This window comes from Ruditapes philippinarum, unplaced genomic scaffold (assembly GCF_026571515.1).
Source record: "Ruditapes philippinarum isolate M1 unplaced genomic scaffold, ASM2657151v2 ctg2297_1_1_1_1, whole genome shotgun sequence".
Lineage (NCBI taxonomy): Eukaryota > Metazoa > Mollusca > Bivalvia > Venerida > Veneridae > Ruditapes > Ruditapes philippinarum.
The window spans coordinates 88,940-102,549 of NW_026860714.1; the positions used below are offsets into that span (position 1 = coordinate 88,940).

Here is a 13,610-nt window from a genome sequence, read left to right on the forward strand (position 1 = left end):
GCGCCTACTGATTTGTAGAAATCGGCGATTTAGCAATTTAAATTTCGTTATCATTCGTTTAATATTATTATTTGGCGGCAGAAAATTTGCAGATTTATTATTTATAGTATTCGTTTTCTGAAATCAAGCTTTTATTCTAACCTTGTTTTTCCCTTTAAGTGTCCCTCTACTAAAGAGATATAAATGGTTCCACTCTAATGCATTAATAAGTCAGGGGAGCTAAAGATATACTTTGAAAATAAAATCTTTTAAGAAACTACAATCACCAGAAATTTGAAATTTTGCATGCAGCATCACTTTGTGGTCTTTTACAAAAATTAAATTAATTATGCACCAAATGTCAAGATTGCCTGTACCTTTGGGCTACTTAGTTTATACAATCTTAATAGAAAAACTTTGTATGGAATTATAATGTCCAGAATTTGGCATATGCTTTGTGGTCCTTTACAAAAAAGGTATAAATCATGCCCTGGGCGAAAAAATGTCCAGTCTTGGTGTCTTTTAGTTACTTAGTATATTTAAATGGACATGCATTGTGAAACACATAAAGTCTTGCGTTAATGACAATGCCCTGAGACTTGATATATGTCAGGCTGTATTTCCTACGGGCATCGGCAAATGTTTTAAAAAATCACGCAGTTAAGTTCAACAGGAGCCACTTACTGGCAGGTGCCACGCTCGACTTTTTTCTTATTTCTAAAATCAAACGCATCACAGGAAGAATATCATAATAAAGAGAATGAACTGCAGCAAAGATTCAATACAAAATAATCATTTAGTTTTGATCGCAATGTTATGTTACACCAGTACAGATACACAGCTATGTTGTCCAAGCTGAGCCTATGATTTTGGCAGTTTTTAACTTGACTCCCTTTAAAACTAGAAATGGACTGTCACAATTGTTCCTCATTCAAGAAACGTTGGTTCTATGAGACATTTAAGTCAACACACTTAAATGCCATGACCAAAAAGGAAATAAGAATCTGTGTTCGAAATAATCGGATATAAATTTCAAGTGTTCAAATAATGATATACATGTACATACGACCGATAAAAGAATGGAGACATAAATACTGAAGTATACTTTTATTATATTTTTCTTTAAATTTCATAGAACTGAGTATATTATAACTGTATAAAGATATCAGGTTAACAAATGTTTAAGGCGCCCTATGTCAAATTTAAATTAAAGTAAATAACAATTACAACTTATCAAGACCAGCTTGAAATGCATTTTTTTTTCAATATAAACAAATATTTCAATAAAACGAACACAATGTAAATATAACAATGATATACAAAAGATACACCTCCCGTATTTTTTACTCAAATACAATTTATGTACAATTATGACCGTATAGTGCACTGTAAATAATGACCTTTGAAATTCAAAGACTTCTGCAATAATTTAATTTTGCGATAAAAATATACGTAACTTTGCTTAGTCCAAAATCACATTTATATAAGCTTAATAAGAAAATTTCAACGTAATTTTTTTTCAGTTTATTATTATTGCTAATACAAATCAAGTTTTATTTTCCTAAACATCTCATTATTATTGTGATTTATATGCTATTTTACATGACCCTTGATTGTTCTATTCTATTCAATATACGTAATATGAAAAAGTAAATTGTAACATATATACAGGTAGTATGTATACAAGTAAAGATATTATTTGAACTCGTGTGAATATATATGTCACAGTGAAGCACGCACTTTGTATGATCCACATCTCTCTCACTAGAGCATCTGTCTAAAATGTATCTGCAAACAACATTTGCACATAACTCTGTACGTTACTTTGTACAAAACGAAGGGTAATGTTATATAGGTTATTCAGACATGTGCTTTAAACAAATAGCGCATAACATCTACATAGCCTACTAATACACTTAGAATTGTTACACATGTGATTCAATAAGGAAGTATATATACTATATAAAATGTGTCCTACAAACCTAATTAACAAATTAATACGCTCGTATAATACACATTACACATTACATAATAGTTTGTTTTTTATTTTTGAATTGCAATTTCAAATATAAAACAGAATTTTGCTTGCAGGATTGTTTATACGTAGATTGCACGAATATAAAGTTCTCTCATTTATAGTAGAATGTAGAATATATAATTGATAATGCATCGAAAATTTTATATTGTGATGAAATGCATCATAATATATTGTATAATGAAGATGTGCTATGTACAAGTCATTTTTTTCTCTATTCTATTCTAATATGAAGAAATGATATGTATTATTTGCTTAGTGAAGAATGAAATATTTTATAATTAGGATATAGATATTAATTCTGAGTGCATTGTTGTAGAATAATGCACGGTTTGAGTTCAAATACGTAGCAATATAATCACGAAGGCCTTAGGCCTAAGTGATTAACTACAAAGCATTTGAACGAAAATCCATTTTTCTTTTCTTTTTTTTTTCAGAAATGACATCATGTAAAAATCAGGGGAAAATGGAATAATATGCAATTTAACACATCATAAAATTTATAAAGCTGCATTAATTAAGTGCTACAATATTGTGACCGTTTTGTACTTCTTCATATTTTCAAAGATTGTAAAAGTTGTCATAAATTAATGTTATGAAATCATTTTCCAATTCAGTGAGATTTTTTCCGAATAAAGCACGATATACTCGTATTTCCTGACCTAATCAGCGTATAATCTTGTTCTAGTAAGATAATTATAGGAGTATCTTAATCTGGAACTTGTTTATGACTCTGGTGGTAGTGTCCACGTGCCCTATGTGATCCGTTCTAGTAAAATTCACGTGAGCCAAAATCTAGTAATAGATAAATATATTCTTGTACAAGTATTTATCAAAGGCCCATTATGCCATAGAAAATTAGAAATGCCCCAATTTTGATTTCTCAAAAACTTTCTATATGTGGTATCCTGTTAAAGTTTCCAAAAAATACTCATTTACCATTATACATAATCTATCTTTTGCTTATTTTGCTGTTTGCAAATGGTATATTTAGTGAATTAGTATTTTCTATGGAAGTCAAAATACTACTTTGTATACATTTTGCTACCTGTACGACACATCACTGCATGTTCAGCGCTACTTGTTTCAGTTGTTGGGTATCTAACATTCTCTTAATCCATTTTTAAAATATTATCAAACGCATGTTTGGCATTTCTAAAGAATTACAAAAAAAATATAGATTTTTGAGGCATAGTGTGTCTATACCAATTATAATTTAATTTTTACCATTTGATAAAGTGAAACACAATGCACGTATTCTCTAAGGGTAAAAGTACAGTAACTTCTAGGTCATGACAGTATTATTTTCCCTTGTCATTTAATTACCAACCTCTATATTTGCAACCTCTTTGTGACAAAGCATTTTCTGTGTGAGTACATGGTCAATTAATCACTGCTGTAATTCATTACTGACCAGTACAGGTGAAAACATAATAATTACCTAGCAATTTACTTAACAATCTTCTGTATAACTTTGTCTAAACACGGGAGACAAGTGTGAACACATATATTTTACAAACGATGTATCAGCACAACATGGCCATGACTTGCAGTATAAATGGCATGTACGTTTAGGGAAAGGTATACTTTCATCAACAAATACGTAAGTGTGATAGTTATTATCAAATTAGGCAAGAGCTGCCGTGAAGGTAAATAAATTTACACAGCTATATCATATGAACAGAACTAACTTAGCATAACAAGTTAAATGTCGAAAACTGGTGAAGAGGGAAGAAAAACTGGCCATGTTATAGATGTGTTACATCATTTATACAAGGTGTCTAAGCTTAAAGTATGTATATAACTCCCACTTTTTGTCTTAAAACATCTTTCATTCATCTTGAATAACACAATACCCTGTTTCACAATGAGCTCCAAGTTGATATGCATTTTCCAGCACCTTTCTTCAACGTGTGTATGACGTGTCCGTTCATATTCTCTCTGGTAACGTACGTACGCCCACTATTTAATCAAAGGATTTTAATCTCAGTTTACGGTTACAACAACTCGGGAGTCAACTGATGTTTGTTGGTTTTTTGTTGTTTTATTTTCTTTTTGTTATTTGTTTTTTAGAAGTTTCGTTAATTTTTCGTCGTTGTTGCGGGCAACAGCATCTTTCAGTCAGCATTGTTGTTGATATTGGTCCGACGTTACTGCGGCATATTTATGCTTGTTTAAATAAATGGTTATCAACCACTATGTTGTTGATCCAGTATATACATGTATATATGTCCGTTGGTAAAGACAACTTATAGAACGTATAACGGGAAATGTTCATATGTTAATAAGCACTCTAAAATAAAGTTTTAAATTCATATGGAAAAGGGTTCTTAATCATCAGAATATCTGTTTGGCTGTAATAACGACAGAGGGCGCTGGTGTTTCTGTTTCCGTTCTAATGAGGTCGTTGCTACAGTATCGCACTATGCACGATGAACGGTTTTGTTGTCGACATAAATTACACAGCATGTCTACGAGACCAGCTCGTAAATGTGTCCAGTAGGCATTGTTTCCACCAAGTGGCTCACTCTCAATACCACCTGAAAATAGGAACACAATATGATTAACTAGAGAGCTCTGCTCGGGTTCCCGCACGTGCTTAAAATAATGCACGTAGGGGCACCACCGTCAAAGCAAGAAAGTCGCCGTAATACAGACAACCCAAAAAACCTGTATCAACTGAAATATGTTTGTTATAGCCCGTGTAAATTAGAATCACATACGCCCCCATCAAAAGAAAGTTCAGAGTGTAAAATGGCTGATGAATAGTTTAGATCTATTCACCGACACTTTAATGTTGTGGTTAGAAAATCACATACTATAAATGTACGTAAAATGTAAATTAAATGTTTACATTTTACCTACTTATTAACGCACGACTTTGTGGTTTATACTTGTGTTTTAATTAAATGTCCTAATCTGAACTATATATCCTACTTATTAACGCACGAAATTGTGGTTGTGGTTTATGTCTAGTATAAAATAGTTCTTTATGTTACACAAAGTTGTTTGAATAAGAAACACGAATATTTAAGTACAAATTGACACATATTAAAATTATATTTGAACGAGGGACACATCGCTTGTAAAGGAAAACACTTTAGTAAAAGAGCAACATCAATTTATTATTTTGAGCTATAAATCCTAGAAGTTCGTTTGTAAGCAGATTAAATATGGTATTTTACAAAGTTATAATTTGAATTCTGAAAAAGAATAATTCCAAAATACCTTGTTGTATATTTCCTTAATTAAGAGCGAATGGTGTATGTAAGAAATTATTGTTATTTAAATGGTTAAAATTCTGCTTAAAATATATCAGCATAATCATAATTATGTTGTTCTGGAACATTTTATTCTGTAGTACAATATTCGTCGTGTATATTAAACAACAATGTCAGTCTTGTTAAAACTCTTTCTTGAAAGAATCAACTGGAAGAATATGGAAATATCAAAATTAGTTTAAACAATATTTCATTTCAATCAAACATATATACGCAATATAATTACAATCAAATGCAAAACAGGAATGAGTAGAAACTAGTACAAGCTTTTTTAGAATCTCTCTCCTTGTAATATCTTACTACCAAGATTGGTATGTTATCATTTTTGAAAGTATTTTTATTGCACGTGCGTGAGACAATAAAAAGTGATTGATAAATTACGCTCAAATCATGCATAAAGTCGCCAAAAAAGGTGTGTCAGGAAACAAATGTAAGAACAATAATAACAAGGTACGTTCAATTATCATTCATTATCAATGATAATATTATGTTTACTTCAACATTTTATGTTTACTGAAAGATTACAACAACTCTTGATGGAAATGAAACACAAATTGTTATCAAGTAGGTCGTCTTGAAGTAACCGAAATTACACAATACACACTTGATATATCTAATGTAAATAATGCATGTCTCCATAAATATAATAATTAAAGTAATTAACATCAAAAGGTGACAAGAGTCTCGCTTTATCATGTGCAAATTTAATGCGAATCTCGGAGGATATTTTAGGTGTTGGACAGATTTATTAGAGCATTAATTCATGCCGGGGATAATTGTTTATACTCGATTTAAAAAAAACAATGAACATTTTGAATACTTAATTAGCACAGGGTCATTCAAATAGAAAGACCATGCTAGATTTAAACATACAAGTCATTCATCATTGATACAAATGAATGTCGCTAGGAGGCCATCAATTAATTAGGAAAACCAGCGAATTTAATATTTTACATAGAAACCTTAAGTACTAGTACATGTATATGTAATTTATGTTCGAATAATCAACTTGGTGATGAATTTCATTATCTTTTAATTGCTCTTTTTTCACGAGTTAAGAAAGAAGTTATTATAAAAAAAAACTTTGCAGTAAGGCTTTTGCTTTTTGTATAAATCTCTTTTTCTATTATCTTTCGTACAATAACGTTTGCCTCGTGAAATAATCTTATCTTACAAATTGGAACAGTTTATATCTTATACCAACTAAATTTATGATTGTTAAATATGTTTATTGTCATTACGACATTGATTTGCGATGTTGTTCAAATGTTGTAATAATGCTCACCTTGTCCTTTATTCATAATTAAACTTAGAAATTAAGAAACAATTGTTAGGTATGTATTAAAAATGTCATAATATTATATCATATAAGTAAATTAAAACATTTAACTTCGTAACAGTATAGGCCTGTACAACTGAAATGTTAACGCTACCTTTTAATGATAAAAAGATATAATTAAACAACACATCTAGACAACAGATAATTTAAAAATCAAACAAATCGTATTTGACAATAAATGTGTAGGCTGCGAAAATCAAACTCAGCTTAAACGTCCATTTTGAATGCAATGACGTCAATCCTTTCTTCAAACGTTCATTAATAACGTATTTATGTTTCAATTCTTATTCAAGTAAAACGTGTAAAAACTTATTATGTTTTTATACGTCAGACAATGTTAAAATGTTTGTTTAAATGCATTTACCTCATTTTTTATTTAATTTGTTTCGCTATAAAGGTACATGCACTTCAAATGACTTCATTTCCTATTCAAAATGTCCTATTTACTTGACTTGATAATAAGTAGTTAAACATTCATTTAAACATATTTACATCAGTTCAGATCCCCCATTTTAATTTTTTATTTAAACTTCTCCTTATATTCTTTATTCATATGTATCTATATGGCTTTATTAACGTTCGTTTAAAACGTATTTACGCAGTCCTTTTTTAAATCATTTTATATCTTGCAAATTTATTTATTTTAAACGTCACATAACTTCATTTATTATATACCAATAAAAAAGATTTCGTCTAAACTGAAAAATAAGCCTATCGGTTTCAATTAACCAAAAAAAAAATCTATAAAAAAATCAGGCATGCTTTTCTTTAGTTTTCTTTTTAATGATTTCAAAACGATACCCAAACATATATACGAGTAATATCTCTTAAATTACTTCTAAAGTTAGATCAAGATGAAGTAAAGTATACTAGTCCAATGAAAATATATTTGTTGTTCTTGTTGATTTTTTTGATTTTTTTCTTTAAACTGATATAAATATTTAACCAATATCTTCAACATTTTTTAAAACAAGATGACATACTTTTGTTATTGTTTTGTATTTGTTTAAAAGATATGACAAAGTTTTATAACGTAAAGATTTAGATGGCCTTGTCACTGTCAATAACAAAATCTGTAATACCTTAAAACGTATTTACATGTATTCCATTTCTTGTTTACTTCATTTTCTTGTTTTAATAAAAACGTTTGATATTTATGAAATTTACTTTATTTATTGATGATATTTATGTTGACATTAGGAGCTGCATCAATATAAATCATGAATTTACATTGATCATGTCTTGTAAGTTATATGTATAAAATGAATTACATACAAATAACAATGGCAATGAATCAGCACATGAAAGAAGATAAACGACAGATGGTGAGCAACCAATTAAAAACTAATTTGAGCCGTGTCATGACAAAACCAACATAGTGCGTTTGCGACCAGCATGGATCCAGACCAGCCTGCGCATCCGCGAAGTCTGATCAGGATCCATGCTGTTCGCTATCAGTTTCTCTACTTGATATAGGGTTTGTAAGCGAACAGCATGGATCCTGATCAGACTTCGCGGATGCGCAGGCTGGTCTGGATCCATGCTGGTCGCAAACCCATTATGTTGGTTTTGTCGTGACACGGCTCATTTAGTATCTGTTATGTAAATTTACAAAAAGAGAAAACAACATCGGCACTACATACATAACAACATCAAATGACTGGAAAAAATCACAACAACACCATTATTAAAGCGACACTTCATAAAGACATGGCTAAATTGACAGACAATATTGAATGTTTAGCAGTAAAAAGCCGGTTTAATCGGTGTTTTTGGTACATATGGGATTTGATAAGTTTTCTGCCTTATTTGAAACATACCTTAAAATAACAAATGCTCAACTGTATCTTTGAAAAAAATATGTCCGTTATATACTCTAAAGATACTTGGATGCCAATAACCATGGTTACACACTTTATTTTAAATTATCATGATTTTAACACTTGTCGATGGACGGTTTCATTAAGTTATCTTATGTAAGAAGGGATTATATTGGGGAAAAAACGTGCGTTTTTTCTAAAGTGTCACATTAGTTCTAAAATTGCAATATGTTGTTCTATGCATGCATGCATAGGGAGGGGTGTAAAAAAAACTGGAAGTAAAGCCAGAATAGACTGGCTGTTATGAAGAACAGACTTCAAGTATTTCAACCTGGAGCCCGTATATGGCCGACTCACAAGTGAAATCTAATTTGTAAAAAGACTTCCGTCGCTGTTGCAGAAATTTCGTGACAAAACTATTTTACGAATCGACATGTCGATCATTTTCTTTTTGTTTGTAAAGTATTTTAATTTTAACGGGTAGATTTGTTACATTATTCATTCAACAGTTTAGGTATTCCGTACGAAACTGCTATACATTCTTTTCAAATCGATATCATTTTTGACCAGGAATATAAATAATAATGCCCCTTTCTAATCAAAATAAATATCATGTGCTTAATTATAATGATTATCTATTTTTGCAACTAGATTTGAATTACTAATTTGTACAATTAGGAACACCTGTAACAAAGCTTATTTGGACATACCTAGCTCGAGCTACTTTCAAATTATTATTATTGCTGAACATTGTTGTTATCTCAGACATATGCACACCCTCTAAAAATGCAACATAATCATTATGTCAATTGTAGACTTCTTGAAAATAGATATTTTCTTCATATTTTTTATATCTAGTGAAATGTCGCTTTAATTAAATCAGAGAAAAAGATCACAACATTTTAAACTTTTACTTTTGTTATTCGTCATCTTAAATAAGATATGTTTAAACAATGCATTCGAATGCATTTCCGCTTATTTCTCTTCCTGCATAGTTTACATATCATGTCCATTAGTTGTCCGCGAATTATGTCTGAAAAACAGAAACATATTCCAAATGTTTCACTTATTTATTAAAGGATGAGTAATTATTATAAAAGTGCGTACCATGATATGATAAAAATTATACCTGCGAGCATCAAACATTGTACCTGTAGGCCAATCTGCGCCCCCCCCCCCCCTTTATATTACACCTCCCAACCCTTTAATGACACCGTCAATTCCAAAATCTGTAAATAAATCTCTCAAGTCGGTGATTGGGTCCTATTAATTTAATTTTAATTTTGATTAAAGGAGACAATATTTTCTCTGTTTCGAACAGAATGCAAAAATCAAAGATATAACCATTTGGCATTCATATTCAAAGTCCAGGCCATGACCTTAGTTACAAATAAAGGTTATTTTTTGTCTCAGGTAAAATGCATTCTAATACGACCATCACTAAAGCTTGATTTGTCCATGCATTGCTATTTCAATGTATTGTTAATACGTACCTCTCTTGTTTTCTATTGTTGTTACGGTCTCAGTAGTTACATCACCAAATATTGACATCCCCGGAACTGGCTCCGAGTTTGACCTCTGTCGGCTTTGAAACGTCCCGAGGGCTCTGTCGTTTACTTCTATTGGCGTATGCGTAACACGTGCATTATTATCGTAAATTGACAGAGCATTGAGGATCTTTTGTCTCAAACTGTGTTCCGAGTCTGTCACGTGTTCTGGAGCGATCGCACGTGCTGTGATTGTTGTTGTACTTGGACTTCTAGTCGTTAATGCAACGTTAAGCTCATTTAGGTTAAGGCCGGTTTGAGCTCCTAATAAACTCAGTGAATCAATCGCAATTTTGTGTGAGAGTTGTGTGAACTTATCTGTCACAGAGCTTATTTTATCAACGAGAGCTTTCAGCGAGTCTATGTCATGGACACTTGACACGTCCTGACTAAGAAATCCACTTTTCTCAACTATATCTTTTACAAAGATCTTCAAGACTTCACGTTGTATATCAATATCTGTTATATTTTCAATATAGTTCACCTGTTTTTCTAAAATCTGATCTTGATTTAGACCAGAACTAGAACCCAAACTATTTATCTTAATGAGATGTTTCCGAATTAAAATCAAATCGTTGTCATCACGAATTACCGATCGACGTTCTTCCAGTAAAGTAAGCAATGAGTTTTTCTCAGCCATTTTCAGCTGATCTACTCTCGGAGCATTTGTTCCCGTCACTGATGGCGGAGAATTTAACGTGTTTCTATTTCCATGCCAATCTCGTGAAGGTTTTCTTAAGTCAAACTGTCTCAATGTGGGTGACATTTGACGAAAATTTAAAGGAGGACGAAACACGAGTGGACGAGCAACTTGTTGTGATAAAATCGGCCGACTATTTTGACGGTTTTGTAATTCTTGATGATTTCGTAAAAATGTCTGAAACGACCTTGTACCAGGACGTGGATGTTGAAATATACGTCTGTCCACAAAGCGTGGCATCCATCGTGGCCGAATACCTAAATTATTTGTATGTGAAGAAGCTATGTTTGAAGTTATCCTACCACCGGTCCGCTCTCTTAACCTCGATACATCGCGATACTTCTGACCGTCTGTTGTCGATATATCGCGATACTCCCGAACGTCTCCTGATGATACACTCGAGTGAACTCCGGTAACAATATTCGTCTCAGATAACACTAACAAAATTACCGAAAGATAAAACAGTTTCATTTTAATTCAATTAAAAAAAACCACAAAACACTATTTTTTACGAAAAGTGGATAAAATCCAGCAAAATTACACGTTTTGTAAAATCCATCTAACTTAAAACTGAATAAACACCAGCCTCACAAAATTAAGGATTAAGTTTAAGTCTGAATAAGAAACGTTTTCCTATTTATTACCGTTCCACAAGAATACATATTACAACGCAAATTTCCACGTTAATTGTGATAAATGCATGCAAAAATGCAAAATCATACGTTTACGTTAGTACAAGCTCGAAAATCGAGGTCAACGTATGGTCGCGGCGTAACGTTAATATACGTTAAGCGTTGAATTGATGGATGGCCAAACATACACGTTACTCACCGCTAGCAATTAATCGTTCACCGAAGCATGTTTTGACTCTATAAATAAATAATTTATCTGTTAACGATTAGTTAGTGCATTAACGACGTTATAACATGACGTCACATTGCGTTAAAACATTCGCATGATGATATAAACAGCCGCTTACAGTCTATTAACTTGCAAACTGTATCTAAAATACTCTTTCTTTCAAGGTCTGAATATTAAAAACAAAAAAATAAGTCATTATTGAGTGTTTATTACATTACCTTTCATAATAAAAATACTCATAATGTAAACTTGAGAAAATAAAATAAATTACGATGCTGCACTATCAAGTTTTGTTTCGTTTTAATTATCACTAAATATGGCACCAATTATCACTTCCAATATAATCTGCATCACAACGTTATAAGGTATACATGTATAAATAAATTAACAATTGTTGCAATATAAAAATAATTATATCATCTCTCTAATCAAGTTAACTTGTCAATATTGACTTTAATAAAATTCTATAGAAATTTTTCAATGGTTATAATTGATAACAATAATAAAATACGCAGGTGCGTATCACATACCAAACCAAAGCAAAGACAAATACAGAAAACTGAACAATTAGATGTAAATAACTTAACGTATAAACTAAACTTTAACATAACGTGTCAATATCCTCTCTACGACAGAATTATGTTACTTAAAGTCGTAAATACTTTTGAAAATAATCATTAAGGCTGTCATATAATACACATTATTTCCGACATTTCCGGTCATATAACTATAGCATGTTTATATCACTTGTTTTCTCATATATAAATCATTTTATCAAATAAAGACCAGCATAATTTCAGAAAGTTCGTGAAAAATATACATAAATAATAAAACGTGAAACAAGAGCACTATATGCGGCGCCAACGCCCGTCTGTTAAGGACAGCGAGTAAAAATGTAATTCATTAGTCTTATTGGGTTATATAACTGTTATGTACTTCACTTCCCAATAAGTGGCATACTATTGTGATTATACATGTTTAAGAAATTGTATAAAAAAAGTTTAATATTTCTTTTTCCAGGTTAAGAAGAGGAATCACTCTAGACACACCGAGTTATGCCCCAATCTTTCAGTCCCATCATGCAGCATGTATACCAAATATAAGTACAATATATAGCTTTGAAAGTTTTCAAAATTTTCTATCAATAAAAAGAATTGAAAAGGGTCATATCTCTAAACTAGCTTTTTTAATGATACCCTTAGTCTACAACATTGCGTTGTCGTATTCAAGTTTCATACAATGTCATTATCGTCGACCCCTTAATAACGCTACGGTACAGGTAAACATTATTAAGAAGATCTAATTAAACATTAGTCAGATTGGGTTTCATGTTGTTATCTTTAATAGTTAAGTAATAATTCTCCTTTATAAGAAATTTTCACAAAAATAAAATAATAATAATAATACATGTACGATCGAAGTAATAAAAGTGGCAAAACTCTCAAAATATAGCTTTGAAAATAATGCATCTTGTCTTTCAACTGTGTCATGCTTATACCTTTCATTAAAGTGTTGGAGAAATTGACTTAACTGCGAAGATAAACTACGACGGCAACAATAAAACAGCGATCATGACAGTTCGTATTTTCTTTGATTCAAAAAAGCTTAAATAATTATAATAATTACTGATATTTGGCACATAATGGTCAAATTATCATAAAATAATCTCCCTTTGATCATCAAGACCAAAATTACTATCCAGCATCCGTTTAGCATATAATGGACGCGTTAAACAATTGGAAGACCTCGACTATCCTTGCGATTGGCGCGTTTGGTCCATCACTTACGCCATTTCATATCCATTGAGCAGACGAAAAACAATCAACATTTTTCCAGCAAAATGTTTTTGGATAAAAGTGAGGTTTCCATAAAATTGTTTGAACATACACCACAGGTAGTATTCATCAACTTCCGCCCTTCCATTCCCGCTCCTGTGTTACCTTTGTAATTATTATACCACTGGGTGCATTTAATAGAATCATAAAATGAATTCCTCTTCCCCCATCATATTGTGTCCTCTATATCGACTGGTTTGTTTAACGTCACTA

General features: G+C 31.4%; 1 protein-coding gene across 1 annotated transcript; it reads right to left on the bottom strand.

The window, feature by feature from the left end:
• Positions 1–1,003: 1,003 nt before the first annotated feature.
• On the bottom strand, positions 1,004–11,641 carry LOC132713144 (uncharacterized). The gene is made up of 2 exons (XM_060695618.1): positions 9,948–11,641; positions 1,004–4,554 (listed from the first exon to the last, which is right to left on the bottom strand). The coding sequence occupies exons 1-2, from the start codon at positions 11,170–11,172 to the stop codon at positions 4,352–4,354; spliced, it is 1,428 nt and encodes a 475-aa protein (XP_060551601.1). The 5' UTR covers positions 11,173–11,641; the 3' UTR covers positions 1,004–4,351.
• Between the last annotated feature and the right edge of the window lie 1,969 nt (positions 11,642–13,610).

Bases quoted from the DNA above. Each gene is read 5' to 3' on its own strand.
- LOC132713144 (XM_060695618.1), bottom strand. From the start codon at position 11,172: ATGAAACTGTTTTATCTTTCGGTAATTTTGTTAGTGTTATCTGAGACG. The intron at 4,555-9,947 runs GTACGTATTAAC...TCCTATTTTCAG, and splicing joins AACAATAGAAAACAAGAGAG to GTGGTATTGAGAGTGAGCCA.